We start from the raw sequence: 27,999 nt of genomic DNA, 5'->3' as shown, positions 1-27,999 counted from the left end.
TTTATGAGCTCAATAGTTCAAAGTGATGTTACAGGGAAGTTTCATCCTGAACATCACAGATGAACAGTTAAGATAAAAAGCTCAAAATATAAACTGTCGTTATTTTTTCCACATCCCAAGAACACCTTATCACGTCATCTGCTTCAGATTTATTCAGACTGCAGGGTCTGAGCTTCATTTCACGCAACACTCAAGTGTAACCTGAACGTTAGTTTGAGCTTCTGCCTTGTTTGTACAGTTATTTAAATATTCATGATTATTTTTCCTTTTTTTGTTAGCATTTAAATCTCAGTAAATATATGAGGCAGTGATGGAACAAATTGCTATGAAAAATTTGTGTCCCTGTCGTGAAATAAAAAAATCTGAGCAGAGGCAGGGTTATAAAATTCTCAACTTTAATCAGTTCAAAAAGCTCACAACAAATATAACACCTCGAGAAGGGAAATTTGCCATTAGAGATCGGGTACTTATTTGGATTTATACATTCTTTTCCTAATTAAACTCGTTGGCAATTCATTTGCTCTGTGGACAAAAAGCCTTTTGTTTATTTGGACAGAACTCAAACAGGTACAAATGAAAAAAAAAATGCAAAAATACAAAATTAAATGTAAACCCAGGTTTATTTTTCATTTTGCTCTAAAGGTAGTGTCTTGAAGCACTACTGCATGGTAAACAATCTAAATTAGTACAATTCAAAATCTTGAAAGCCATCTGAGTTAAACAGGAGTTGTTATAAAGATGCAACCAACCAAGAACCCATAAATACCTCTGCCACTTCCGTAAAACATCCCATTAATGAAGGCTCACAAATGAGCAACAATCCTCTTAGAGGAAAACAAAACGCTGATGTCGACTAGGCGACAGCACACACGCACACACCCACAACAAAAAAGAAACAATAGAATAAAAGGAAAAAAATTTCCCATGGTAGTAAAGATGCTATACAATTGGGATGATATGCACATATTCGGTTTTGCTTTCCCTAAAAACAACAACAACAAAAAATCCTGCCGGCAGCAGCCAAACACTTTTTTTAGGTGAAGCAGAACTCAGGAGCAACAGATGCTGAAATACGAAGCAGCATCTCTCAGCCTTCATTCATAATCCGTTAGATTCACATTCTCCCACAATGCCGTGGGGCACCAAATAAGCGGTGTGTGTGCCTCTAAAAGAGCCACTTCCTGTCCGTCTCGCCACAGGTCTAGAAGCCTCTATGCCGACGTGACACATAAGGTGTCCTTACAAAAACCCTGCTCAGACTGTATATATAATATATTTATATATAAACAAATATATGAGGGGGGAGGAAGAACTGGGAAAAAGAACGTGGAGGGAACAGAACGAGAAAAAAACAAAAACAAAAAACAGATTGTAAACGTGTCCTAATCGTTACAACCTCATCATGCAGGTCAGATGGAACAGAGAGCAACAAAACATAAGCTCAAATTGATGCTTCTGGAAAGAGCTCACACAAAAGGTTCCCATAGAAAATGCAGATTATGTAAAAAGGGCCACAGGGTGACGCGGTTTCATTTACATGTTATTGGCATCGTTTTGGTCAACAAACATCCAGTGGGACGGCCCCGCTCTGCAGAGGGGAAGCGGCCTCCCACCGCACTCAAGTGCCTCTCTTGGGTTTTGTTGTGTTTGCTGTGGTCAGGGTTTATTTGTTTGTTTATGTTTGTTTGTTGGTTGTCTGGAGTACTGTACAGTTTTGTTGAGCTGCTGCTCAGTCACACATCTCCTCTGGGATCTCGTGAGGGTTGAGGATGCCCGGCACCGACATCTGGATCTTGTGTTTCTCCTCCTGAGCCTGACGCAGCGACGCCTCCCTCTCCTCGAGGAACAGGTCTGAGGTGTCCTCGCCCGCAAACTCCTGGAAGAACAGCAGGGGGAGAAAGAAAGGCTTCAGTCCAACTACACCTCCAAGGATCCATCCATACTGATAAGTTTTGGAAAAATGTCAGAAATATAAAGCTCACACAAATCTATTTACTGAATAGAAAGTAGAGAAAGTAAATGTTTAACTCATATTTTGTGTAATAATAAATAAAGCTGTTGACAATAATACCTATTTTAGCAGGTATCCGCAGGTTTTTAAAGGCGGGAAAACTTGCTTAAAAAGGCGATAGACTCCTTTCCCATTGCCAGTCCAAGTTTGCCTTTCTGTTTTTTTCCACCTGGTGTGTCACGTATGACGTCATGAACGCTCTCTCACCTCGCCATCTTGCCAAATTAGCACGTTCACCCAGGTTTCATCTTTCTATCACTGCTCACAGAAGCAGCAGCCAATAAAAACCTGCGTCTTCCGCAAAGTCATTTGACCAGGGAATGGATGTCGATCGTATCCATTTCAATTGCAGACAAAAGCGAGATGTTAGTGGGTTTCTGACCACCAGAAAAGGGCCTTGAAGTGTTTTCATTCTAATCCTCATTCCATCTGAAAATATCTTTTACTTTGAAATTATAATCTGGAAGATAAACACTAATAAATTGGCACCTAAAATGATCTTTCTTTGAGCCGGGCAGCTGAAAACTGGAGCCATCAGCAGACCAGAAAGAGTCTACATGTCCTTCAGTGGCTTATCACATCCCTGTCGCTCTCATACACAGATTTATTCCAACAATAAACTGGCACGGCAGCAACAAACCTCCCATATATTTAGAAGGGAAACCTGGCCATAGAGGAGAATGTTATTTCTGGAAACAGCGACTAACCAGCAAGCTATGTAGTCACTGATAACCTCTGTGAGAAGACACAGGCTGAGCAGAGCCTTGTTAGATTCACGTCAACAAACAAACAGACAGGATGGAAATACAGATACAAGGCTGTATATTTCCTGTACCTAAGTGGAAAAACACTTTGTTGTACATGACTCTAACAACCTCACCTTTATCTGGACTAAGAAGTCCCTAAGGTGCTCCTTGAAGGCAGGAATGTCCTGGTTTAAGCTGAACAGCCCGGTCACAAACACCTTCACCTGAGCACTGAAACACAAACACAGACGCAGTGAGGATTATCCTACAGCAGTGTGTGTGTGTGTCTCTCTGTGTGTGTGTGTGTGTGTGTGTGTGTGTGTGTGTGTGTGTGTGTGTGTGCTCACTCTTGTAGATGAGGGAAAGCGGTCTTGAGAAGGTTGGCCACGTACTCCTGGATGAAAACCTGGTTGTTGGTGGGGCTGGCAGGGTTCAGCACCGTCGTGATCTTCCCCTCCTCCACCAGGTTGAACATGTAGGCCAGGATGGACGCGTGCATGGTCAGGCCTGCAGGACACACACACACACACCATCACACACACATTTACTACAGAGACTTCCAATTGTGTCATCTTTCTATGGGTGTTAATATCAGTGCCTGGGTGCCCCCTCATCCGTGCTGTAAACTCACCGGCAGTGTGCGACGTGTCTGTGACCACAGAGAAGATGTGTTGCAGGATGTCACAGAAGTACGTCTGGTAGAAACTCTGAGCGGCTGCTTCCTCCTGGGCGACGTTCTGCAGCAACGTGTAGAGTATCTGCAGACCTGGATGAGAAACATGAACGCATCGTCAGGTCAGCATTCTTTAACTTTCTCCCACAGCACAGGACCGTTCCAGGAGCCCGATTTGAGATTTTAATATGAGCCCTCTGAACAATGCTCAGGTAAAGTATCACCATGCACCTGCAGTGTCACATTTCTGCCTTTTAAACAGATTAAGTGAACCACACAGAGATTATCCCAGCTTTGACACACTCTGTCCTCACGACACGAGAAAACACAGAACCCAGGGTCGGGTTTACAGCGTTGAGTATTTAAACTCAACTTGCTGTTGTCTCTTAAGTGAAATGGGTGTTTTCAGTCTTACCGGTGTCCGCCACGTTCCTCATGGTGTGTTTGAAGGCCCAGATGATGGAGTCCAGCACCAGTTTGAACTGGGCCGGGGGGATGGCGAGGAATGCAGGGAAGCAGTGAGAGTTGACAGCTTGGAGCAGGTAGAAGAAGTGGGTCCTGTGCTCTGGATACTCCTCAAAGTTCTTGTGGAAACACACAACACGTGTTTAGAGACCACAGCTGCATCAGTGAGCGTGGTGCATTTATTCCATGCAGAAAAACCAGCACCATGAGTTAACGTGGATTTTCAGCAGTGGTGGGATGTAACAAAGTACATTGACTTCATTACTGTATGAGAACATGTATCTGGACTTTACTTTAGTATATTATTTTCAGGTACTTACACCACTACAATCTCACAAAGCACAGAATAACATGTTTAAAAATGTTTTTTATAAATTCAAAAAGGAATCAATAATGAGAGGGGGGTCTGTCCAGGTAACATTAGACCACGCCTCCTGCAGCAGCTGCATTACCAGTGAACAAACACCAGTAATGGATTCAGAAGAGGCCGGCACTCAGCCGTCATGACGGTTGCATAAGTGATCAGTCTACACTCGGCAAGTTTTAATACTTTAAGTACTAAGTTACTTTTACTCAAGTAGAAAAGTTAATGTGGTACTTCAGTACATTTTATTTTGTATTTATTTGTTCTTTCACTTTCACACAATAGTTTCAAGGTTGGATTAACACTCTCACAGACCTTCAGGAGGCTCAGATCACATTTTGTTCCACGGTTCAACTGTGATGTAACCGATCCCTGAACTGTTGATTATTTATCAATTAAGCCACGACATAAGACCAAGTTAAAACCTAATATGTAGCTCAACTGAGTTCAATGTCCCAGGACATATTTGAAAATGGTTATGGAACCGCCATATGCTAATTAACATATAAATGACATCATCACGTCATATTTGCATTCCGCTGAGTGTCAGCTGGTTTCTGTCCCTTATCTGTTTGCTCATCAGCTCAATCAGATATCGCACAGACTTTGTACCAGGGAGCTGACAGGGGAACGTCAGTTAATGTACCGTTCAACTCATTCTGACATTTGGGTTCACGCAGCTCCTTTTGCTTGTGTCTAAAAACGTTCAGTGCATATGTGAAAGCAGCTTTTCTCTGTCACAGTGTGTGCAGCCTCCGTCTGGGTAACAAACTGCTGCTCCACCACTCTGAGCCCTGGCTCTCGTTTTGTCAAAAAATCTGTAGATTTGTCTCGGGGTTCTTTATTGAGGAAAAAAAGATTCCATTAATGGAAACTGTTCATTTTGGCAGAACAACGTCAAGTGGGACAACTCCCAAAATGCAGCTAGTCGACCAATGGTGTAACTTTATCACAAACTGACTCAACTCACTCCCACTCTCAGGCCCTAGGGGATGTGACACTCGACTGTGTCCTGTTTTGCTAAGAAGGAACTGTCTGCAGTCTCAGACATGCCTGCTTTGTGGTTTCAGAGATTAAAAAATCAAATGACTGACAGTTTTTTAAATTAATTTTTCACCTATTCTTCCTGTGTTTTCTCCCATGTGGAGATAATACAAGTGTCATCCCATCATCTGGGATCATCTAGCTGTTTGTTGGAATATGAAGTCAAACCCTCCAGCCAAGGACGACTAAGCTGCAGTGCTCCATGAAATTAAGTGTTCTGAGTAACTCACTTTTACTTTGATACCACAATATCAGTATGTATGAAAACATAACTTAGTAAATACACCTTTTTCTCAAATTTAGTTTTTCTGAGGACTAAGAAAACACTGCTACTGTTATCTCGATCTATCTACATTCGTATTTCAACTAGTGCTAATCAATGCCAAACACTTAGCAGTCTCACCTTGTTGATCATGTTTAGGGTGCACTCAAAGACGGCATCAAAGATCTGGGGGATCTCGCCGGTGATGTGTCCCCCCAGCTTGTTCACAATGGTTGCCATGGTGCTGAGGACCTCAGGTTCTCGGGCGGCGGGGACATTGCGCTGGTAGTCGATGAGGACGGCGTCCAACAGTGGTGGAACAAAGTTCTCCCCGACCTGGAAGACGACAGGAGAGATCAACATGGATACAGAGGAAGAAAGGTGAGAGCTGCCACATCTTTGAAACACGGGAAATTAAAACTTCTAGATCAAGTTTTTAAACCTGGCAACATGCCGCCACTGTGCCTTCATATGATAAGAGACATATTTTGAGTGAAATACGCAGTCAACACCATGGCGGACCATTTCAACATTAAGAATGCATTAAACAAATACCACTCTGAAGAAAATTATTCAAACAGCAAGAGTTTGTCATGTCACAAAACTAGGAAACCCTGTTGACTTATGGAGCTCAGTAGCTGGAGAAGGGGGAGCCATATTAGCATATTCATAGGTCCCAGTCACGAAAATTTAGGAGGGAAGGGGTAGAATTACATTTGAGCCATTTTAAGGACACAAGGGGAATTTTTTCATGACAAACCTTTTGAAAATGTAATTTTGGAGGAACAAAGACATGTTTTAGGATATTATAATCAAAGTGGGGGATTAAGATTTCTTAAATGCTCAAGGGTGAAGCTCATTGTTTTGTAATTACATGTTGAAAGGCATCCTGCACTGGAGAAAATTGAGGATTTAAGAATTCACTAAACATTTAACAACCACAACATTTAAACCAGTAACTAGTTCTAATGTTGTGGCTGATCAGTGTATTTTCACTTAATCAATGGTAAATAACAAACTACATTTTTTTTTTATCCAATTACTTATGGTTCAGAATAAACTCTCTCAAAAAGGTTACAGATAAACACTAATGTGCTACAATATCTAAGGCAGTGACCGGTTGTAGCTGTGTGGCTGCTCAGTGTATTACACAGACTGAACATGAATTATTGTGCAGATAAAGACGGAGCTGAGGGCAGAAACAACCAAGTCCTCCACAAGGAAATGCAGTTTTGTGCTTGATCTAAAAATACCAGAGGATTAGCTCTACTTCTTTTCTACTGTCAGCTGGTTCATCGACTGCCACAGTGTGCAGTGACAATGACCTGAAGATGCACAAGGGTGAAAATATATCTCAGCTGTTTACTAAAGGAGATATACTTTTACTTTGTGAATTTAAGTCAATACCCCAAAATATTAGGACCATTGTTCCTCGTGTCAACTTTAGAAAAATCTGTGGTTTTCCCTCCACATTTCTCACCATCTGCGGGTCGTTTGATCGGCTGACCCAGCCTGAGATCAGTTTCAATGTCTCTCGTTTCACTGTCCTCATACTCCGGATCAAGGGCTGTTTTGTCACCATCTCACCTGCACACAAAGGACACACATATTAACACACTGTATCAAAACTTAGTGTAACGATTCTGGCTGAGTTTTGTGAAACTGCATGAAAACAGACAGATGGAGAAGAAAAGCTGAATTTGCACTGCATTACCATTCACGCACTTTCGTTTTGGTCTGTACTGGATTCAAGCTTCTACACATCCTTCTACAAACTATACATTGTACAAAGGGAAAGGCTCCTTCTCGTATCTATACAAAACATTCTGAAATCCCTGAATCTCTACAGCAGCTGTAAACTCAGTCGTTACGTTAGGGCCCCAAAGTGGTTTTCTAATAAATGCCTTACATTTCTCTTTAATGTTAAACAGAAAAGCATGTTTGTACGATGTTTGTGCTACAGTATTTTTGAAGCAATATCATTTCTATTATAAAATCTAAGTTGACCAGTGTTATGGCAGTAATCAGAAGGGATGAAGAAATTATTTGGAATTGATTTGGGGAATTATTATTGTTGGGCTTGTGCTCGAAAGGGTGAGTAGTTGAAAAAATAAAGATGTGCAGGTGCCGTTTTATGAGTCTCTGTGTTCCCGCTTCCATTTTTATAATTTAGTTTGGTAAATGTCGAACTGCTCCCAAGCAAAACATTAAGATTAGGTTTATGCAGGAGTATGTTATGTAATATCCTTTGAGATGATAAGATTAGCCATGGAGACTTTAAACCACCATTTCCATTAGGATACTGTGTTATGGTATTAGAATATTTACCCAGTTAAGAGCAATGGTGCAAATCAGTTAGTAGGATTGCCAGAAATGGACATTCGCATCTTAAATCTCAATTTCATACATTGAATTATTTTATAGGCAGATACAAAGTCAAACTGACCAAGACATTATCATCAAAAAGGTTTGGTCAAAATGTTTCCCCTGCTCTGAGGTACATACTTTGTGATATTTCATCATTACTGACACAGCTCCAACTCAGATGTGTCACCAGAAGCACAAGCAAGAAAAAAGATTTTAATAGACCGTAAATATTTTTAGGATCAACAAAAAAAAACCTAGATGATAGTTTGTGTAGGTGCCTGCAGCTTGATCTTTCATTTTCAGATGAACTCTTTCCACACAAAGTACAAGCACATGCCACTGAAAGCATGTGGGCATTTTTCAAACCTGGCATCCCACTGACGCAATGCTGGAGTTACACAAAGCACGGCATGCCAAAACAGCAATGAAGCTGCACAGTCTAAGCGCAGTATTGATCTGATCTGTTCACGAGAATAAAAACACTATCACGTCCAAATTTGTGCAAGTGCAACACACAAGAGTTAGCATGTCAGGGCAGGAGTCATTTACTTGTGTTATTCTGTCCAGAGACACATTAAATGGTTGGTTAGGATGTTACAGAGATCATATACACAGCATCTCCATGTGTCGGCTGCCTACAGAGCTGTTATGACCTCAAACTGACACAACAATGAGATCAACCTAGAGACATGTTATGAGTGAGTTGTAAGATCACAAACACACACCTCCCTTACCATTGGTCTGAATGGCAGCAGATATGTTCTCACTGAGGCACTTGTAGACGTTGAGCATGTCGAGGTAAATCCGTCCCAGCTGGATGACGAAGGGGTGTCCCACAGCCTTACACGCTCTGACGTTGGTCTTCAGGATGCTGCCCAGCTGTTTCACAGTCTCTGGGTCCTTCAGGATGTCCACGTTCTGAGAGGTGAGCGATAGGAGGAGACATGGACATGGCCAGAGATTAACACACTGTTGTTTATCATAGATGTATAAACTGGTATGTTGGGTAACAGTAGACTTGTGTCTTACCTTAGTGGCTTGTTGGATAATGCTGTCCCACACTTGATTAGGCAGCAGCATGTATTTCTCTATGAGGTGCTCCTGAACAGCCTGGTCTGTTTGGGCTCCGATCATATAACCTACTGCCTCATAAAACGTGTGCACCTGGACACAAAGAAGGAAAATGAAAAGTGAGATGAAAATTTAGGACGAGTTGAATTTTGGTAAAAGACTTTTCTTTAATTGCGAATGATAAAAGATGTCCATGTGCGTCACTGTGCTGACCTGTTGTGGTTGGAGGTCGCAGATTATGGTGTTGATGTTGTTGAGGATCTCATCGATGAAGGGCATCACCTCTCCCACCTGCACCTGGATAAAGTGGCGCCGGCACTTCTGGGCAATCTTGATGAATGTGTCACAGGCCATATCCTGAACTCCATCATGTGTCTCTGATGAAGGGAAAAGGAGGATGATGTGAAAAAATGTCCAAGATCAAGATTCAACTTTTAATTCATTGGTCCTTGTCAAGGTGTTAAATCTCTCACCGTGCATGAACTCAAACAGCTTGTTAACCACGGTTTTGAGGAACTTCCAATGGGCTCTGAGAAAGCGTGGATACTGGCCAACGATATACATGATGTTGGAGGCTATGATTGCCTTGTTGTCCTTTCCTCTCTTCTGCTCACACAGACCCAGCAGATCCTGAGACAGTGGAGATAACTCAGCATCACAAACGTGTAACGCAGGCTCAGGATTTAGTGTTCGTAAAAGTGCCGGGGCTTTAGAAAGTATTCGGGTCCTTCGCTTTCTGCACATTTTATTTATTGTGCTGTCAAATGTTTTAAATGGTAGCCGCTGTTTATATAATCTTATATATAATCTTTAGAAGACATCGTAAAGATCTGATAATCTCGCCACCAGCACCTGGGATGCTGAGCTGCTTAAATCTCAACTTTTAAAATTAATAAGTTTGTTTTTTACTACCCATATGGAAAAGTGCTACAGGACCACCACTGCCACCTAGAAACTGTACGCAGGTCTTTATTATACCTTGATAACTGTGACCAGGAACCTCTTCTCGTCCTCTTCGTGCATTGCCCCGCTGATTGATCCGATGGCCCAACACAATGTGTTGAGGTTCTTCCAGGACCATTCAGTGCCGTTCACCTGATTATGAAGCTTCTCCGTCATGATGCGTTCTGTGTCTGCGTAGTCCAAGTGAGTGAGGTACACTGCAGGATAACAGAGCACAATCTTAGTATCGGTCAGTGTATGATGGCTGCTAACCAAAAAGCTGAGAGGACATCTCATTACAGAACCAGGACTAAAGCTGTCAGAAACACAACAAACGTTCAAAACAGAGAAATGTGGCACCATAAAAATGTCAATGGCCAGTGTATTAAGTTGCATCACTCAATATATCCATCAAAAGTAGACAAGAGCAGCTGGTGCTGTAAAGCTACTGTTAATCATCACCATCACTACATAGAATCAATGTTCCAACCACGCAATTGTAGATAAAAGCTACAACTTTCCCTATATCCATCCATTTATACAGCTTATCCTCTTCTTGGTCTAAAAGGAATCAGTCTGTCCCAGTGGACCAGGTTCACAGGTCTCCATGTACACACTGGAAGAACATCACTCTCGCACAGACAGGCCCCAGCCAACAGGCAGTGCCACTGAGCCACCTGGTTATCAAACAATATTTCAATTTCACGGCAGGGCTGAGTAAAAGTCACCTATTAATGGACTGATGTGATCAGTATTTTCTGTTGGCAGCCAGTATAAACATGCCGTGACACACCTTTTTTCACGCTGCATTCTCCTCCCCTTCTTTGGTATTTTAAACGTTTTCAGAATCCACACGCTAAAAATGGCATGTTGATGGTTTGGATTGTGCAATCACACAGTCAACATACTAGTTTTCTGTTTTTGTTTTGTTTTTCGTGGAGAATTAGCTATTTTTATGACAGTGATCACGTCCACACATTAAAAAGTTTCATAAAAAACAAAGGTGGATACATAAAATAGAAGTTATGCACAAATCAACCTCTTTTCGGGTATGAACAATTGAATACATATACATGACCAAGACATACCCAGTGTTTCTCTCATGTTCTTGTAGAGGTTGATGGAGTCTGTGTCCTTCATGAACTCTCTGACCACCTCCCCCTGGTCATTCTCCACCACCAGTACCTCCTCGGGCTTGGCCATCCGACTCACCATCAGCAGACGCACCTGTCACAAGAGATAAAAACGTGTCAGCACGTTAACACATCGAAGAAGCGCCTTGCTTATCTGACACTTGTGCACGTCTCAAACATTTATTGTAGCTTTCCTGCTGATTTTCAGTGACATTGGAACGAGCAACTCTTTTGACAGCAGTTTGGAAACCACCTGTTGCTTGACCAGTGCCAACTGATTTCAAGTATGTCTGAGCTTCCATTTACTGAAACCCTTCTGCACCTCTGAACACCACCTGTCTGTGCCAGCTCCGCCTTCATGTAACATATAACATGATGACTATGTTAGCTGTTGGCCATGTTGCTAATGAACACATATTTGTCATACTGTATCATGTTGCATCTGTGTGGATGTAAATATAATCAAGAGAAAAAAGGGACAATGCCAATCAAATAGATCTAAGTACAGGAAAAAGTTAGTTCTTTATAAGAGCGGTGAAGTGGAATATATTTGGTACCTTGGATAGGACAGGCAGATAGAGCTGTCTGCGTGGTGGCACGTCAAAGTGCTGGTTGCCAGAGAGCAGAGGGGACGTGGATGTAGAGAAGGGACTTTCTCTGTAGAGCTCCGCAGCCAAGTGGTTCCAATACTCCAGACAAATCTTAAAGATCTCAGTCTCTTCCACCTCTGACACCAGCAGCATGTAGTGGAGGGCCTGGAAGAGGGAGCAGTGAGATAATAGAATGATCAATTCCACAAATGTCTATATGTGGAATGCAAACTTGGCGTGTGTATTATTAGTGGTCACAGGAAGTGCAGTGTCATTTGGTGCGATTTGGACCAATGATACGTTCAACATTAATATAAAACGGATAAACATGCAACCAGCGCTCGGTAGTGGTCAGAGTGTGTGAGTGTGAGGAGAGACACTTTTGATTATTTTCTTTTTTTTTTCTTTTTTCAACATATTGGACTGACAATCACAGGAGAGGGGACCCTGCCCTACGTCATGGCAACATCATTCATAGAATCACTTTCTGTTCGGCAACTACTCTTCAAAGTAAAAGCACAAGGCTAATTTTGTTGCTTCAGTACTATATATCGAGCTCAATTGCAGAGCTTTTATTTTGAACAGTTGTGAACTTCAGTCTAAACATTGTGTTGAATGGCTAACACACACCTTTGAAATAGTAATAATAATGATAAAGTAAATTCAGCATTATTTTCTGAAAAACATTGCGTTCATCAAACCTGGTTTGTGAAGATTTTATTGTCAAGTCACTCTGCCCCATAAACTGTTTATTAAAAACACAAAGAATAAAAAGTGACACTATATTGTAGAACTGTTTGAGGAGGACTCACTAATGAAAAGGAATAATTCTGAAGTAGCTCCAGAGCATTAACACAGGAAAAGCAAACAGGCAGGTTTAGAAAGGGCACTGCGCTAATTTGTTTAATCTGTGATATATGTTTCCGCTCCAGGCTGTAAATATGAGCAGCAACACTCCTACAGGATTTCAAATACTATTTCCCTGTGATTGACTTACTTCCATTAATGTTTCTCTGAGGTTGAGCCGTTTCTCAATGAGTTGCCCGTGCTCCTTGAGGAATGTGCATAGGAACAGACTGAGGTTCTGGATGAAGTTCTGCTCGTCATCTTTCCCGTTGGCGTAGGCCAGTCGAATGTTGGTGTTTAGAGGCAGCATCTGAACAGACACATTATTCAGATTTAAATTCTACTCAGCAGTTTAGACGGGGAAATGTCAGAATTGTTTTTATCTGCACCGACCTGTTTGAGTTGACACATGGTCAGTGTGAAGAGTGTGACGAACTGCTCTTCATACTGACTGACACTGACACCAGCGATCTCTGTCAGGCACTTCAGTGTCACATTTCGGAACATGGGCACGTTCAAGAACTGGAAACAGTTGAAATAGATATTCAGTTTAGGTTTTTTTTTTTTTTTTATAATTTGTTCTGATGCAGGAACAGTAAAGCAATTAAAGTTCAGTTGCTGCAGAACATTGTGTGTGTCCGCACCTTATACACCAATGTGCTGATGAGTTTGGTTTCGAATATGTAGCCCAGAGGAATCCAGTTGAGAAAACGTAGGAGGGTTTCCAGAGTGGCGTGGACCAGGGGGGCATTCTGGGAATTTTCCTAAGGTGCAATCAATGAGTTGACAAATAGTTGAAGAATAAACACTGGTGTGTAACAGAATAAAACATCGTACAACCATGTTCAGAAAAGAGAAGAGATGACGATGTGCAAAAGTCAATAAGAGCGTACCATAACAAACTGGCAAAGCTGGAAGATCTGGGAGAATTCATTGCACATGCTGAGAAAAACAAAGAGACACATTAAAAACCTTTACATACAATAATGCTGCAACACGCACAATCTCTTTTTCAACAGATCCTCTTGAAAATAAAATGTTACGGTTTAAATTAACATCTTCTGTTGTCTAACTGAAAAAAATGATTGTATGTTATGATCGATGTATTTACTGAATGTGATTGATTATCTTAACAATCGCATGTGGAAAAAGCCTCTGAGCCTTTACCCTGAAAATAAGTGTTTTATTTAATTATCATTTTTCATTGGAAGCTACTTCGCACACAAGAAGAAGAGGCAACAGTGCAAACGAAAGAAGAACGGGAGGTTTAAGTGTCCTTTACCTATGACAACTGACCGTAAAACTGTCATCAGTTTATCCTTTAGTCCAATTGAATGTCAACGTTAAATTTGAAGAAGTTCTCTTGAGGTTTGCCAAAAAAATCCCATTTATGAGAATGAGGTAGACGGACAGACAACCTGAAAACATAACGCTTCTGGCCACAGCTGTCATGGACATTCAGAGATTCATAAAACTTAACATGAGCAGCTTTTCCCCTCAGTTACAAGACCTCAGCTCCAGTGAACATGATTGGGAACATCTGAATATGAAAGAAGCAAAATGATCCGTGGGCAAACCAGGGGAATAAATTGATGATGATGCAATGAAACATCATCAACAACAGACAACTGTCTTTGTATGTGAGGGAAAAAAGCTTATTCTTCTTCGCCATGATACCTTGGCTCTTTAATATCACTTTTTTATGCTGTGGGGACCAAGTGAGCCACTCAAGAGCTACTTTATGTCAGTAACTAAGGCAACATTGACTTTGCAAATCAATTACATAATATTTATAATAAAAAAAACTGATCGACTTGTCAAATGTAGCAGTGTGGTAATAAAAGGTATCAATAGCATATGGCAAATGCAGCCATGCAGTCGCTGCATGACAAAGGCCGTTTGTCTGCAGCTGTGTTAGATACAGATCACACCATTAAATTATTGGATTAAGTAATATTTCCAAATGCCAACACACTGAGATCATTTTATGATGACCTGAAAGTGCTGCAATAATGTGGACTCTTTAAATTTGGTGAAACTCTCCTGTCTCAATAACAGACAAATGCTTTACTTATTTATTTACTGTAATTAATTAAGCTGAATATTTAGATGATTTTAATGATATTCTACACCCTGTGGGCTTGCAAAGATAATTAGGATAATGATGAAAGCAATTTGTAGGGCTTTCCGAAATAATCATCAGAATACATTTCTTTGCTTTGATTTTCTTCCCAGGGTTTGGTATAAAAACGTTGCGGCATGCTGACCTGTCTTTTAGGTGCTTGGCCTTGACCTGGGTCATCTGACCACTGGAGAAGTCAAAGACCTCCTCGCTGAGCAGCTTCAGAATCACCATGTTGTTCTGACAAAGGCTCTCACTTGTACGACTGGCCCCCACGATGTCACTGATGAAGGTAGGCCAGTGTTTGGGCCACTCCTGCTTCAGGATCTGAAGACAGAGACGCACACGTGAATCGGTGTCAGACACTGAAAATTTTAAAAATGAGGGCACAAATCTGTGATTCCTGCTAAAATAACGATCCCTTTCATAGTAAACAGACTGTAGACATGTACATGGGAACAAGCCAACACCACACTGGTACAAATATATGGTAGAAAAATATTTGACACACATGTTTTGAACACAGCCTTCCTGAGTATAAGAGCAGAATCTGGAGCTCTACATTCCCTCAAGACCAAAACAACGTTAGAGCTCAGCTGACGCAAGCAGTGACTCATTATCACTGGCATTAATGCCAAGTCACTCGTGTAGCCAGTGAGCCAATAGCTCTCTCCCCCTCTCAAATATACATTGAACGCACGCACGCACGCACGCACATGTTATAGTGTCCTGAAGTGGTCCGGACTAATTTGTTAATAGGACAGCACAAGGCAGTGAACAGCTCATTTCTGCAGCTGAGCATTAACAGGATGCAGCACTTTCCTGGAGTGATGGTACAATTATCACTGGGCCTATATGTTATATAATATATTGTGTACATATATTGTGTCACTGGTGATAACTACTTTGCTGGTTAACAACTGCTACATGAATAATGAAAAGCTATCTTATATCTCAGTTTACATTCAAACAAGAATATGGGCTTCTCCTGCATCCTCCACATCAAGATGACTGTCTTTCCAATCATCAGGCCCCAGCCATCAATTTTCACACATCAGCTGAGACATGCGAGAATAATGAATATGCAAATGTAACAGGTAATTGTGAACTTAACTGTTACTGACCGTTTGAGCAACATAGACTAATTAAGACTGACATCTTCAGGTAAAAAAGTATCACTACAAAAAGTGAGAGGGAGAAATGAAGCAGCAACATGGTGCCAAAATCCACAGTTATCCTGAAATTCTATTTATATAACAACAGTCAGCATCTCTTTCTTTTTTTTCTTTTTTTTATATGAATTGAACAGTTCTGTTTCACAGACACAACATTTGGAGAGAGTGAGAAATCTTATAATTTATCTGTTGAAATCACTGGCTAGATGTGCACTGTGTTTCCCATAGAGTTAAACTGTATCTATAGCAGCTTGGTGACGGTGGATTTTATTCTGTGATAGACAATCCTGTGTGCACCTTAAATTACAGGTACACAAAGAGAACTGGTGTTATGCTGAGCTCTGTCATACATATTTTTAAGGTTCACTGGACCCAACGATGCAGTGAAATCTCTCTGAGAATGACAGACAGGTGTTGTTAATGTGTTTGAAAGACCGAGAGAAACGAGGAGGGTCTGAGGGGTTAGTCAATGCACTGCATTGACTCTCTCTACAGTGAGGCAGCGGTGAAGAGATATGTTATTTTGAAGAGTTAAAAAAAAGTAAACTGTGGTAGGGCAAAATGGACTGTGGTATGCTGCCCTAGTCAAGGTTATAAATGAAATGAAAGGTAGATAAACACTGCCCACTCAGTGTAGCTATAGAATGACTATTAAGGCAATATCAATACACCAAGCACCAACATAAGGATTAAATCACTGCTTGACTAAACAAAATTACAGTTTAGTACTATTAGTCATCTTCCTCAACTTTACATCTGCCTAAAGGCTGTTTTAACATGGCAACTCTGATAAGCCATTTGATGACTCAGACATTTCCAACAGGAAGCACTGAGCAATAACATGCATTTTGCTTATCTAACATGTGGTTAGTACTCTTCTAATTGTCCCAACCACTGAGTAGGATTCAAGTTGCAGTGTTGGAGTGGGTTGTGTGCTCCGGTGTACGACTCTCTTCCTGTCAGTGTGGATAACTTCACTGAAACAGTTTGCTGCCACAGAATACTCACACACAACTCTGTGGGGGTTAGGGGAAAACTCAGCAGAGCACAATGATTGGCTGGCATCATACAGACAATACTGCTCAGATGAAAAAACACTCTTGCAGACTGACTTGAAGAGTTTCCAGTGTGGAGAAAAGAGAAACACTATCTTTACTATTCCATAAACACAGCATTATGTATGAACAGGGGGTTTGAGTTGTAATATCAGCTGAAATATATGGCTCTCCTTTGAAAACTGTTTAATTTGTTGTTATTAGTATTAAAGACTTACCTGAACAAGGATCATGTTCAGCTTCCCAATGTACACCTTTTCTTTCTAAAAAAGTACAAACAAAAAAAAGAAGGGATGTATATTACATACATTCTGTATTTTTACACCATAGTGAAAATGTAATAAAATAGCACGTAGAATTAAAGGTCACAAACCAAACACACTTAATTTAAAAGGTAATACAACGAAAAAAGACGTCAACACAAATCAAAGTTAAATACTCAGTTTTGACATCAGTGTCAGTGAGCCAATAAGCATGTAGCATGCTATGCCTTCAACCAGGATCTAATCATGATGGGGATTGGCTGTCTTACTTGATGTCACATGCACCCATTGTGATGAAATGCAGGACAAACACTACATTGGTCCAAAATATGGGGCTCATAGGTTTGTGTTGTTGAATTTTGAGAGGCTTCACTATAGTCTGTCACACCGTAGGATGGGAAATTTATAGGGTCCTGTTAAGAGCTGGTATTGACATCTGTCTTGAGAGTGTCCACAAATGGACAGCACTTTGTCTGTTTACACCTGGCATTAAAATGCATCCTGAATGGGTCTGCTGTGATCATGTGGGTCATTTGTGGTAGCGAAGAGGAAATATTGTTGTTTTAACCCAGTCTGGGCTAACAGATGAGGATGAGTCTGAGCGTGAGTGTGAGTGTAATTGTGTCAGTACGAGAGAGAGTGAGAGAGAAAGAGAAAGACAGGAGGCTGAGTCAGGAGGGGCTGAATGAATCAATGAGCTGCATGAACATCTGTTATGAAGAAAGATTTTAAACATTTGATACTGCAGCGAGTCAGAGGATGTCAGCTGAGTATGCAGCACTTCCTATGTGACCCAGGACCTACTTGCATTTTCACAGCGACAACAATGTGGCCACATGCATCCCAGACCACCTCTGAATTTAGTGTAGGGTGATCGGATCGCAAGGCGCATCAAGGACGCATTTGGTACATTCACTGTGATCCGATCACCCAGGACGGATGTTAATACCACGTCTGTACAAGCATGGTATATATGCAACAAGCACGCTGTAATATTTTCTATCACACTGCAACTTACCAGTTTTCAAGCTGAATGATCTTTATATTTCTAAATTGGTAGGTTCTCTTTTGAACAACAGACCATTCTTAGAATCAAAGAAAACCTGGTCTGCTTGGTTGGCCCAACAATCTGAATGAGCTTCAAATGGTCTGCGGAGCTTGGTTTAATGTGTAATGTTTTGTAGAGCTACATGCTTGAGGAACTGCTTTCTCAGCATGAAGTTAAATACTAACAGCGAGGTGGTGGTACATTAGTTAGAGCTAGACAGTGTTTTCATTAAGCTGGCAGTAGCACTCTGTAATTTTTAAATGTTGCCTTCACAAGAACTGACTCTTAACCACAGCTAACCTCTTGTTAAAGGTAAACATGTTTGCCTCAAAACATTGTCTGGTAGCAAACAGTGGCCACTGTCTAGCCCATGACTGATTTCAATTCTAGGTTATTTTTCAATGTACATTAAAAAAGGGGGATGTAAGAATTAAAGTGAACAGACTTTGAAGGAATAATAGGTTTGATGTTATGTCAAAGACGTTTACAACAAGTCGCAATTAATGGACAACCTCCGCCTGGGGCTGCATTTGAAGATTGATTGTGTCACAACACTGCAACTAAATCCCATTTCTTCAGGGCTCCTGAAAATGCAGCCAACAAATGCATCCTTACATCCCCGAGCAACGGGTGGATACTTCTCAGGCCAACCTATCCCATGATTCATTGCACTTTGGTGACCGTGACAGAAAACTTCTGTAAACCAGACAGTCGCATTTCAATTCACCAACGAAGAAGACCGCCTCCTTTGTTGGACCCTTGGACCACGTCCATTTCGTACCTCAAGTACTGTTGCATCTAATCTGCCCTCAGTCCAACGTGAGAGGATAACGGAGCAGTAACTGTGAGGCTATAAGCCCAAGTTGCAGATACTGATGCTGCTCTCATTCATGTTCCTCCACCTCTCGTGAGTCATCCTCCACTACTTCCACATCTACATCTTCCCTGAAATCATTGCTGTCAGTCTAAGAATAACCAATGAAAATGACCGACTAGTTACATAATCAGGTTGCAAGGAAAAAGCTATGTAGAAAACATTATGTCCCAATTCATGCAGGTTTGGCTACATGTCCACAACTGCTCTACAGTAAGCTGAGCTCAGATTTACTCAAGCTAACGTAAGCTCAACGTGACGAGTTAAACTTGGTTGTGATTAAGAAGGGTAGGGGGAGTATGAATTCCACAGTTGAACACTTATACATGTTTTATAATATTATCCCTCTAAAGTTTCATTTTAGGGATTATTTAATTAGGTTTTCAGTTTTGCAGTACTATTGCTTTTAGCATGATAGCAATAATACTTCTAATATTAGGCACTAAAGGGAAAAATAGAGCTTCTGCTATGACTTTAAACTATTGTGAGGTTGGACTACACACTTTTTCTTGACCATTTACCTTCTGCTTGTTTAAGTGGCAATGTCGTCATTTATGGTCTAAATTACTCAGCACCATAGTTCCCCGATTACTAGAGTCCAACCGATGAGGGAAGGAAATATTTCTGATAGAAGCTGATGTATGTGTGTGTGTATGTGTGTGTGTGTGTGTATATATATATGTGTGTTAAAAAATTGGCAATCATTCTTCAGATGAGGTTATCAAGCCTTTGTCACAAGTGATATTTCACAGTGTAACCATAAACGTCATTATAAATAACTATAAATAAAAAGAAAACACAAATATAACCAATTATGAAGAAATTGAACTCCGAATCAAAAAAACATTTTACATGAAATATAAACATAAATGCACATATTTTCATATCAGTGCTTATCAGCCATAAACAGATACTGATTTGTTATGTCTGTGAAAGATTCATATCCAATATGATCAGATTTATTGGTCGGGCACTAGTTACAAATGACTAATATGAGACCCAACACATAAATAAAACTAGATTCTATATGTTCTTCAGTGTAGCTATGTGTCAACCTTTACACCAAAAAGTCTGATTCAATTTTAGAATTATTTAAGTTACATGCAACTACTTGCCATGTTTTGCAGCTCACATGGTTTTAAGTACAAGTCCAACATTAGTGCACCCATACAATTACCCCACAAATGTATGGGTTTAAATCAAATTCAATTTACTCACCTCCACATTTGATGCATCTGATGACGTCTTGATTATGAGACCAACAACATACTTTTTTATACCTGGCAAATACACAGAGATGTAAGAACAGTTAGTGTGCACCAAATAAATGTGTAAATCTCAACATATCCTGACATGACCAGCTGCCTGGAGCATGTTGCTCTGTCTGCTGGCTCATAAGTAGCTGAATCTGCCAATCATATCCCAGTAGTTTAAAACAATTTTTGTTTAAGGCGTGGTCCTCCATTGACTTACTCTTGCCATGCCAGTTTGTAAATACATGGATATGGGCTGCTGCTCCCACTGAACTTCTCCTCTGGGATAAAGTTTGGTCGGTTCAGTGGAAGCGACAAGTCAAGACTGTCAATGTGAGCAGAGCATCTTTAAAACTGTGTTTTCAGCTCCCTCATAGTGGTTTCTAGGCTGTAACTGTAGTCAGTTTTGACAATGATGTGCTGGGGTGTTGTGAGCGGAGCCGAAAACAAGGCAATACTCTGGCACAAGGGGGGAAAAGACATACTTGCCGTTCGCCCTGCACTGGGTTTGCCACTTGAACAAAATTCAGGCATCTACGGTCAGAAGTAGGGAAGTCTTAGGTCAATGAAAAAATGAATTTTGAGCAAAATTGTAATAGAATGGAGGGAGGCAGAATCAACTGATTTGCACATGATTGTTTTATTCTATTTCAGAAAAATTCCTGTTTTGCTTATACCAAAATCCTTTTAAGACATTTTTATCCCATTTTTTTCAGATTCTTTAAAAAATTCTGAATTGAAAAATGACTTTAGCTGTAGGTAGTAAGATAAAATCAGAATTGGCAATTATGCAACATTCAATTGTAAATTTGACATTATAGTCCTGATATACTGCAACACTGTACTCTAATGTTTCTACCTATTGTCCTATATTTCAACAGTAGGATTTATACTGTTAACAACTTTTCATAATGTTCATAATAATGGTGAAAGAAAAGGAATTTTTCCAAAGACACAAAATTGAATCCACCAGATTGAATTTGAAAATGTCTGACTTTGGTAACTCTTAAAGTTAGTTAAAAGACACTGTGGCAGAGATGAATGCATGTCAGTAATCCATGTAACCTTCTTTGTCCTGTGGGTACAATGAGATTAATAGGATTATAGTAACACTGGGAATGTCTATTATTCTACACACAAAACATGTGAATGGTCTGTCTATAAAAAATCTAAAATTGTACATTGTAAAGCAAAGGAAGTAAGTGAGCTGATAACTCTGATTTTAAGTATCCCTACTTGTTTTTTCTTTCTTTAAATATGCCCCTCACAAAGCTCTAAAATCAGTGCTTGGGTGTTTTTAGTTGTCTCTGCTATAAAACAACTTCTACAGTGCAGAATCCCACCATTTGGCGGTGGCCAGTGGAAGCCAGTCGAGCAGAAAGCCAACCAGCATGCTTAATGGGGGAATACTTCTCAACTTGGCAACAGCACGTCACAATGTTTAAAAAGACACTGACGGTGACAGAATGCAAGGATTTTGTGATTTAAACCGAAAAAGTTACCTTCACACTGATTCCGGGGAAGAATCTTCCATCTTGTTTTGATAACCGTTTCCAAAATCTGAAGAGCATAGTACTGTAACAGGCAGAGGAGGGAGAAGCATTAGCACCAAGCTTTATGATCACAGTCAACAACAAGCACTGTGTAATTTGTGTACAAACCAAAAACAGTATGAAGTGAACCAGTCTGTGATAGCTTGCATTTCTTCATTGGATTGGACTGAACCACATCTTTCATGCAGATTTTGTAGTATGCAGAATATTCACATTGTTCTCTATCTACACAAGCAGCATTGAGCTGGAACACTGCAGAAGTCCTTCTCCCAGCATCACACCAGACAACAAAACACAGCAGAAAAATAAAACAATTCATTAAGCAGCTTTGGCTCTGATTGCTCCAAGGGTGAGTCTAGTAGCCTAGAAAACATAACAAGGGCAAAGTTACACATTCTTTTACAGAGACTACGGAACCTATGGAAGGTTGGGCGTTGACAACTGGTTTTCGATTGGGACTGGTTTGAATTTGTTAAAGAACCTAATATCTGATTATCATTAACAACTCCTAAAAACAACATTTGAACCGTCAGTGTCTCCATCTGCCTAGCTAGGTGCACGCGTCAACACACAGGTACAGTGCTTACAGCAGACAGACTGGAGCTTAAGTTCAAAAGAGCAGCTACGTTTAAACAGTGAAACGTAATCACAGCTGAAAAATACTTACGCAAGAAAGAATATCCATGTGTTGTAACAAGGCCTTTATTTCAATGAGGTCACATTTGGAACGACTTTACATGAAAAGTTGGGCATATGAAAACTGCATCCCTTGCATTCATTTTAATGGAACTATTTTATTGATACAGCAGGGGTGCCAGTGCAGGATCGCCCCACAAAGAAGTCAGACCTCAGGTATGCAATGACACCTGATGTAATTCGGTCGAAGTGCTGCGGTTGTAAATGAAACACGTGGAAGTGCATGTTCCTTGGAAATTACGAATGTTTTGTTTCTTAAAATCGTGGCTACTGTAAATACAATTATAACTTCCTAGATTTAAAAACTGTAATATCCTCCCCCAATATATTTAAGCACTGTGCAGTTTGATGAGCCTTTGAATTCATGGATCTATTAGCCAAACTGGACCTCTTTGATTTCACCAATACCTGAAGCAACACAGCCTCAACAATGCAGCTTTGCATTTTTTTTATTTTTTTTTTTTAAACACAGGGCTGTTTTTGGTGTGATCGCCCACCGAGATCGCAGCATTTTAAACCCCCAGGTATAGTCGTAATGCCCCACGATCTAACGCGTGTCTAAATCTAACACGACCAAGTGTAAAATGTGGATATTGTAAAACTCAAAAACTGTAACTATGTAGCCTGTTTTTCCTTTAAACCCCAGATACCTTCATAAAGGCATTTTGCAATGGCATTCCCTCTGTCCAATGAAACAGATGCAATAGAAACGGATGAACAGAATTCAGTTAAAGGGAATTCAAAAAGGGTAGACCTTGTGGAGGCCTGCCGTCAAAGCCTAGCTGTGTCATGATGCACAGGATGACACACCACTTTTCTTCCTATTACAAGCCATAAACATAATGGACATTGTGATTAACATCAAATAGTCAAAGCTTGAATTCATTACATGTTTTTTTCAAACATTATAAATACTATAGTTACAAAGAAAAGGCCAAATATTCAGAGTGCTTTGAAATTATGCACATTTTAAGCTAAAGAAACAAGGCAAATTCAAGAGGTCTTTTACCTTTAGTTTCCTCTTTTCCTCTAGTGCCCCAATTTTTGGGGCAAATTACAAATTTAAAACTAGAAATAATATTGATAATACATCAACTCAGACATTAGTAAAGAATGTCAGTGTTACAAGCAAATGACAGGCAAGCAAAACAGAAAAAAACATAGTCATTGTGACTTTGAGGAAGTTTGGGATGTTTGGCACTTTGATTACTTCAATCAGGTTCAGACTGACTTTCCATGGACATAGATACTGTTTAAATATTTATGATATCAGTGATTCTGTTTTGTTGATACAATTGTGAATCTCTTGCGTGTGCTTCTGAAAACTGAAGCACTGGGGTCACTATTCACAGTCAGTTTGCTTTATCAGCTGAATCACAAAACACAGGACGGCCACGACATACAGTTATCATGCTGGGAAAGGAACTAATCTGAGGACTTCAAATAAAAGAAGAATGTTAATGATTTATTTACAAATCATTAACATTTATTACAATTATCAACTTGATAAATCAAGAAAACATTAACCGATGATGCAGGGCACTGTTTACAACTGTGCAAGAGCATTTAGTCGCTGTACATGTGCAGTTTGTGCAAGTATAACAGTGAGAAGTTTTTCATTGCAGGAAACTGTAAGATTGGTAAGAGGTGACGCAGACATGCTTCTGGAAGCGGGCCTTCACTCAAACTACACATCTGTTCACTGCATCTCTTTATCTAAGCCGTTAATTATGCCAGGCCTTTGTTAAACTCTCTTGTAAGACTGATACACCAAGTCACAATTAATGTTAGAGTTAGAGTCACAGCCTGGCCACACCAATGTGCCCAAATGGGGCAGCATCTTGAGTGTCATCCAATTTATGTGTACTGAAGCCTTTCAAGTTGCAGGGAAGTATGTGTACACACTAGTATTTTGTGTGGCCATTTTCTTTATGACAAGGGAACCAGGAGCAACACCTACATTGTTTTGTTTTTAACTAATCTGACTGAGAAAAATGCTTGTGTTCATTGATGAATCAATTCCATAATTTACTTAAATAAATGATTAACTTACAGGTACATCTCTGGATAAAGGAGCACACTAAAAAACAATATTGCAATTGAGTACATATTAACACGAGTCAACTTTCGACATTAATTCCGCTGGTTTGATTAAGATAGATGAGTGAAATAGCAGGAGCCTATTCCCTCCCAGAACCAACAGGCCAGAAACTCAACAGGTTTATTTGGTATTTTGATTTTATCAACCAGGAGGTGACAGGTAACGTGCATGAAGTAAATACTCCCTGGGCTATGTGGTCAACTTCTGCTGCAGCAGTGCACACATGAAATGCACAAATACATACATAAAGTTGTTTTTAACTGTCGCGGTTAAAAGTTTTCTCTATCATTTTCAAGGTCTTGACCTTAATATGTTGTTGAATTTATGTCCCTAACATTTGCTTCTATTTTTTATTCATTGATTTTATTGCCATGTATTTTGCGAAGCACTTGGTAACCTTGTTTAGATAAGTGGTATACAAATAATGTTATTATTATATTTATATTAATAAAAAAAGATCCACGATATAGCATATTTTTGATATGCTATAAACAAACCACTGTGACCTAGTGTGTAGTGTATTTTTTTGGTCTGTTTTTCTGACTTTGTCCTCAAAGCACAAGTAAGAGTCTTTCCACCAATGTTTTCTGAACTGGAGATGACTTACCTTAGTGTTCATGTTCTGGGAGAACTCGAGGATGGTGTCCACTCTCGTCCAGGCATCCGGGTGCTCTTTTAAGTGCGTCAACACTTCCTGTGCCATTCTTTGCTGTGATGCAAATATGAATGACACTTTAGCTTAAACACTGAGGTGGGGGGAAGAGAATTAATTTCATTGCACCTGCAATTTCCACACATTTTTGTGCAAAAACAGTCATGTCAATTCATTTTACAGGTGGAACCGGAAATTAAGAAACAACATACTATATTTTAAAGTTAGGTGTTAGTTAACGTTCAAGTTTTTTTTTTATTCCAGGCATAATCATAAGTTACACACACACATTGTAAATTTGTTTATGACTTGAAAACAAACCTGTGGTCCCACCCCATGGTATAGACAGTTCACCACATTATCCAGCAGGTTGATATCCAGTTTCTGGTTGAAGTCCAGCAGCTGCTGTGCTGCATGGTCTGCTAACATTGTCATAACTGCTGGCATAGAGCTCTGCAACAAGGACAGCAGAGGGAGGGGTCAAGAGTGCACAGAACACATTCAATAGGCAAAGTCATGTGAACTGTGTGTTTAGAAACAATTCCAAACAGCTGACCCTGTCAGAAATACCCCCCCAAGTCCCTGCAGCCAGCCATCATTCAAAGAAGTTAAGCTCACAGTGTCACAAGCCTGTCACAGCTCAGACAGTATAAAATGGGAAGTTCAAGTTTTTAGGATTTGGACCATTAAACTGTGTGTATATTTCTGATTTTAGGAAAACTGCAATTTGGCTGGAGGTTCTAGACAAGGTGTCCTGATCTACCCCAGGAGTCAGGAATTACAAGTGAGGACTCAAGACAGCAAAGACAAATTAACTTAATTGTCTCACACAGTGGCCTTTAACACCACAGTTACTGTGGAAATGTCTCAAAACATAAGGTCACCACAGACCGACTCTACGCTTTATTGCAAACACACATGAACAGCGATCTGTGATGGGGTGAGCGCACCATTCATGAAACCAACGCCAATGCCATTTCCAGTCAGCCTGAACTAATGACAGATTCAAAATAGGAAATAAGCAGCCCCCCCTCCCCCCCTTAGACTGATCGCAACACTTCCTTCCCGATCACATTAAGGAGGTTACGGCAGCCACGTGCCGAGTTTACAAGACGACGTCACGTTGTTTACATCCGTGTGTGACGGCGCTCGCTCCTCCTAACGACACACACACACACAAACAGTAGTGTGGTTAAAACACACACCGAGTGCAGCCAACAACTGTGTTTAAAGAGCTACGATCATCACCTGCTGCACGACGAAACACACACACACACACACACAATGCTAGCGAGGGCTAGCATCCAGGGCTAGCTGTGTGTTAGCAGTGTGTGGCAGAAACAGTTCACATGTGGTGGGTTCGCTGCTGACTACAACCACTCCCACCAGTGATCCCGGGGACTGGTGGCGCTCAGGATTACGCTCACGCTATCATTTAAGTGTTTGGAGAAGCAGGCGCTGTTTATTGCGATTGCTCTGCAGCAGCAACAGCAGCAGCTCGTCCCCGATACTGAGCATGTCTTTATTCTTACACAGATCTAAAGTTCGCGGTGGCTACCGCTAGGCACCTAGCAACACCAACTTGACATCCGCTCCCATCACGCACACGAGTGATGCTGCTGTGGTGGGAGAGGCACGGATTTCTCCACACAGCACTCTGGTTACTTATTCATCTGCAAGTCACAGTGAAAACACGCAGCCCGTGTTATCTGTGCACTTACTTAGGTTAAGTTACAGCACTTTCTCTGACAGCTGACGTAAGCTAATCCGTATAAAGTGGTGAAGGCTAGCTAGCGGGCAGTCGGCGGCTGTTATCCCGTGGATGCTACTGCATTCTGAATTAGCTCGTCTTTTTCAGGTGCACCGTGCCAGGCGATGTCAACTATAAGCTAACACAACTTCAACCCAGCAGGACAATGCATTGGATCCCATGTACACACATGTACACACGCGCGTACACACGCGCGCACACACACACACACAGAGAGACACACATACACACACTCGATGTAATCACAGCATAGCAGGTTTGCGCTTCAGCCCAGTTACCTACCGAAAGTCCGAGGCTCTGACTGAAAAGAGTGGCGTTGGCCAAAGACACTAAAAGATAAAGAGAGTAGTTGAGGATCACAGTTGATTGGAGAAAGACTTCCTAATTCTGCAGCGTTGACTCTCCAGCTCCAGCAGTGAGGGATGTCTGGCTGCTAACCACCACTGATGTGGACTCCAATTCTTACTACCACGGCAAACCCAGCGATCTGTCGCTCCGATACATTTTACGAAACCTTGCTCCACTTATTAATTGGTGACTCTGATAGATTTCCAGCGGGGCGGTGTGGAGGTTGTGTGCCTGCGCCTCCTCTCCTCTCTCAAGCAACTAACTCGCAACCGGTTGAAACCGGTTCAGACTGGGAGATTCCATCTCGGTTTAGTTTTCAGCCGATGGCGCCGCGTAAAGTTTGGACCGGTGCTACGCCCACACCGGGCCGCGATTGGCTGCGGCCGCGGCGAGCGCTTCCTTATCGGCGTCCCATTGGCGGCGAAGGCTGTCCGTTTATTTCAATTCGCTCAAGCGCCCACGCGACTACTCCGCCCGGAGAGAAAAAGAGGGCAGACAGACTCCCATGCAGAATGGACTCCTTCATGACTCCGCTTATCAGAATGGAGAATAACTTCAGCCACATGTGTTTTAT

The 27,999-nt window shown here is 41.0% G+C and overlaps 1 protein-coding gene across 4 annotated transcripts; it reads right to left on the bottom strand.

The window, feature by feature from the left end:
- Positions 1–378: 378 nt before the first annotated feature.
- Positions 379–27,999, bottom strand: xpo1b (exportin 1 (CRM1 homolog, yeast) b). Of its 4 annotated transcripts, none has more exons than XM_069538167.1 (26): positions 27,360–27,736; positions 25,628–25,759; positions 25,262–25,363; positions 21,807–21,879; positions 20,790–20,838; positions 20,270–20,331; positions 17,085–17,129; positions 14,782–14,963; positions 13,408–13,456; positions 13,159–13,278; positions 12,908–13,036; positions 12,666–12,824; positions 11,636–11,833; positions 11,034–11,172; positions 9,982–10,163; positions 9,477–9,633; positions 9,217–9,380; positions 8,962–9,096; positions 8,658–8,850; positions 7,046–7,152; positions 5,707–5,901; positions 3,846–4,014; positions 3,389–3,523; positions 3,105–3,264; positions 2,892–2,988; positions 379–1,876 (listed from the first exon to the last, which is right to left on the bottom strand). In XM_069538167.1, exons 4-26 carry the CDS (start codon positions 21,873–21,875, stop codon positions 1,730–1,732), a joined length of 3,042 nt encoding a protein of 1,013 aa, XP_069394268.1. In that variant the 5' UTR covers positions 21,876–21,879; positions 25,262–25,363; positions 25,628–25,759; positions 27,360–27,736; the 3' UTR covers positions 379–1,729. The 4 variants fall into 4 exon arrangements, with proteins under 4 accessions (XP_069394268.1, XP_069394269.1, XP_019950480.1 ...); XM_069538168.1 differs by having other exon boundaries at positions 8,667–8,850; XM_020094921.2 differs by lacking the exon at positions 20,790–20,838 and having other exon boundaries at positions 27,360–27,999.

This window comes from Paralichthys olivaceus, chromosome 14 (genome assembly GCF_024713975.1).
Source record: "Paralichthys olivaceus isolate ysfri-2021 chromosome 14, ASM2471397v2, whole genome shotgun sequence".
NCBI classification, from domain to species: Eukaryota; Metazoa; Chordata; class Actinopteri; order Pleuronectiformes; family Paralichthyidae; genus Paralichthys; species Paralichthys olivaceus.
Note: the sequence above shows the minus strand (reverse complement) of the source record. Positions and strands in the feature narration are given on the sequence as shown.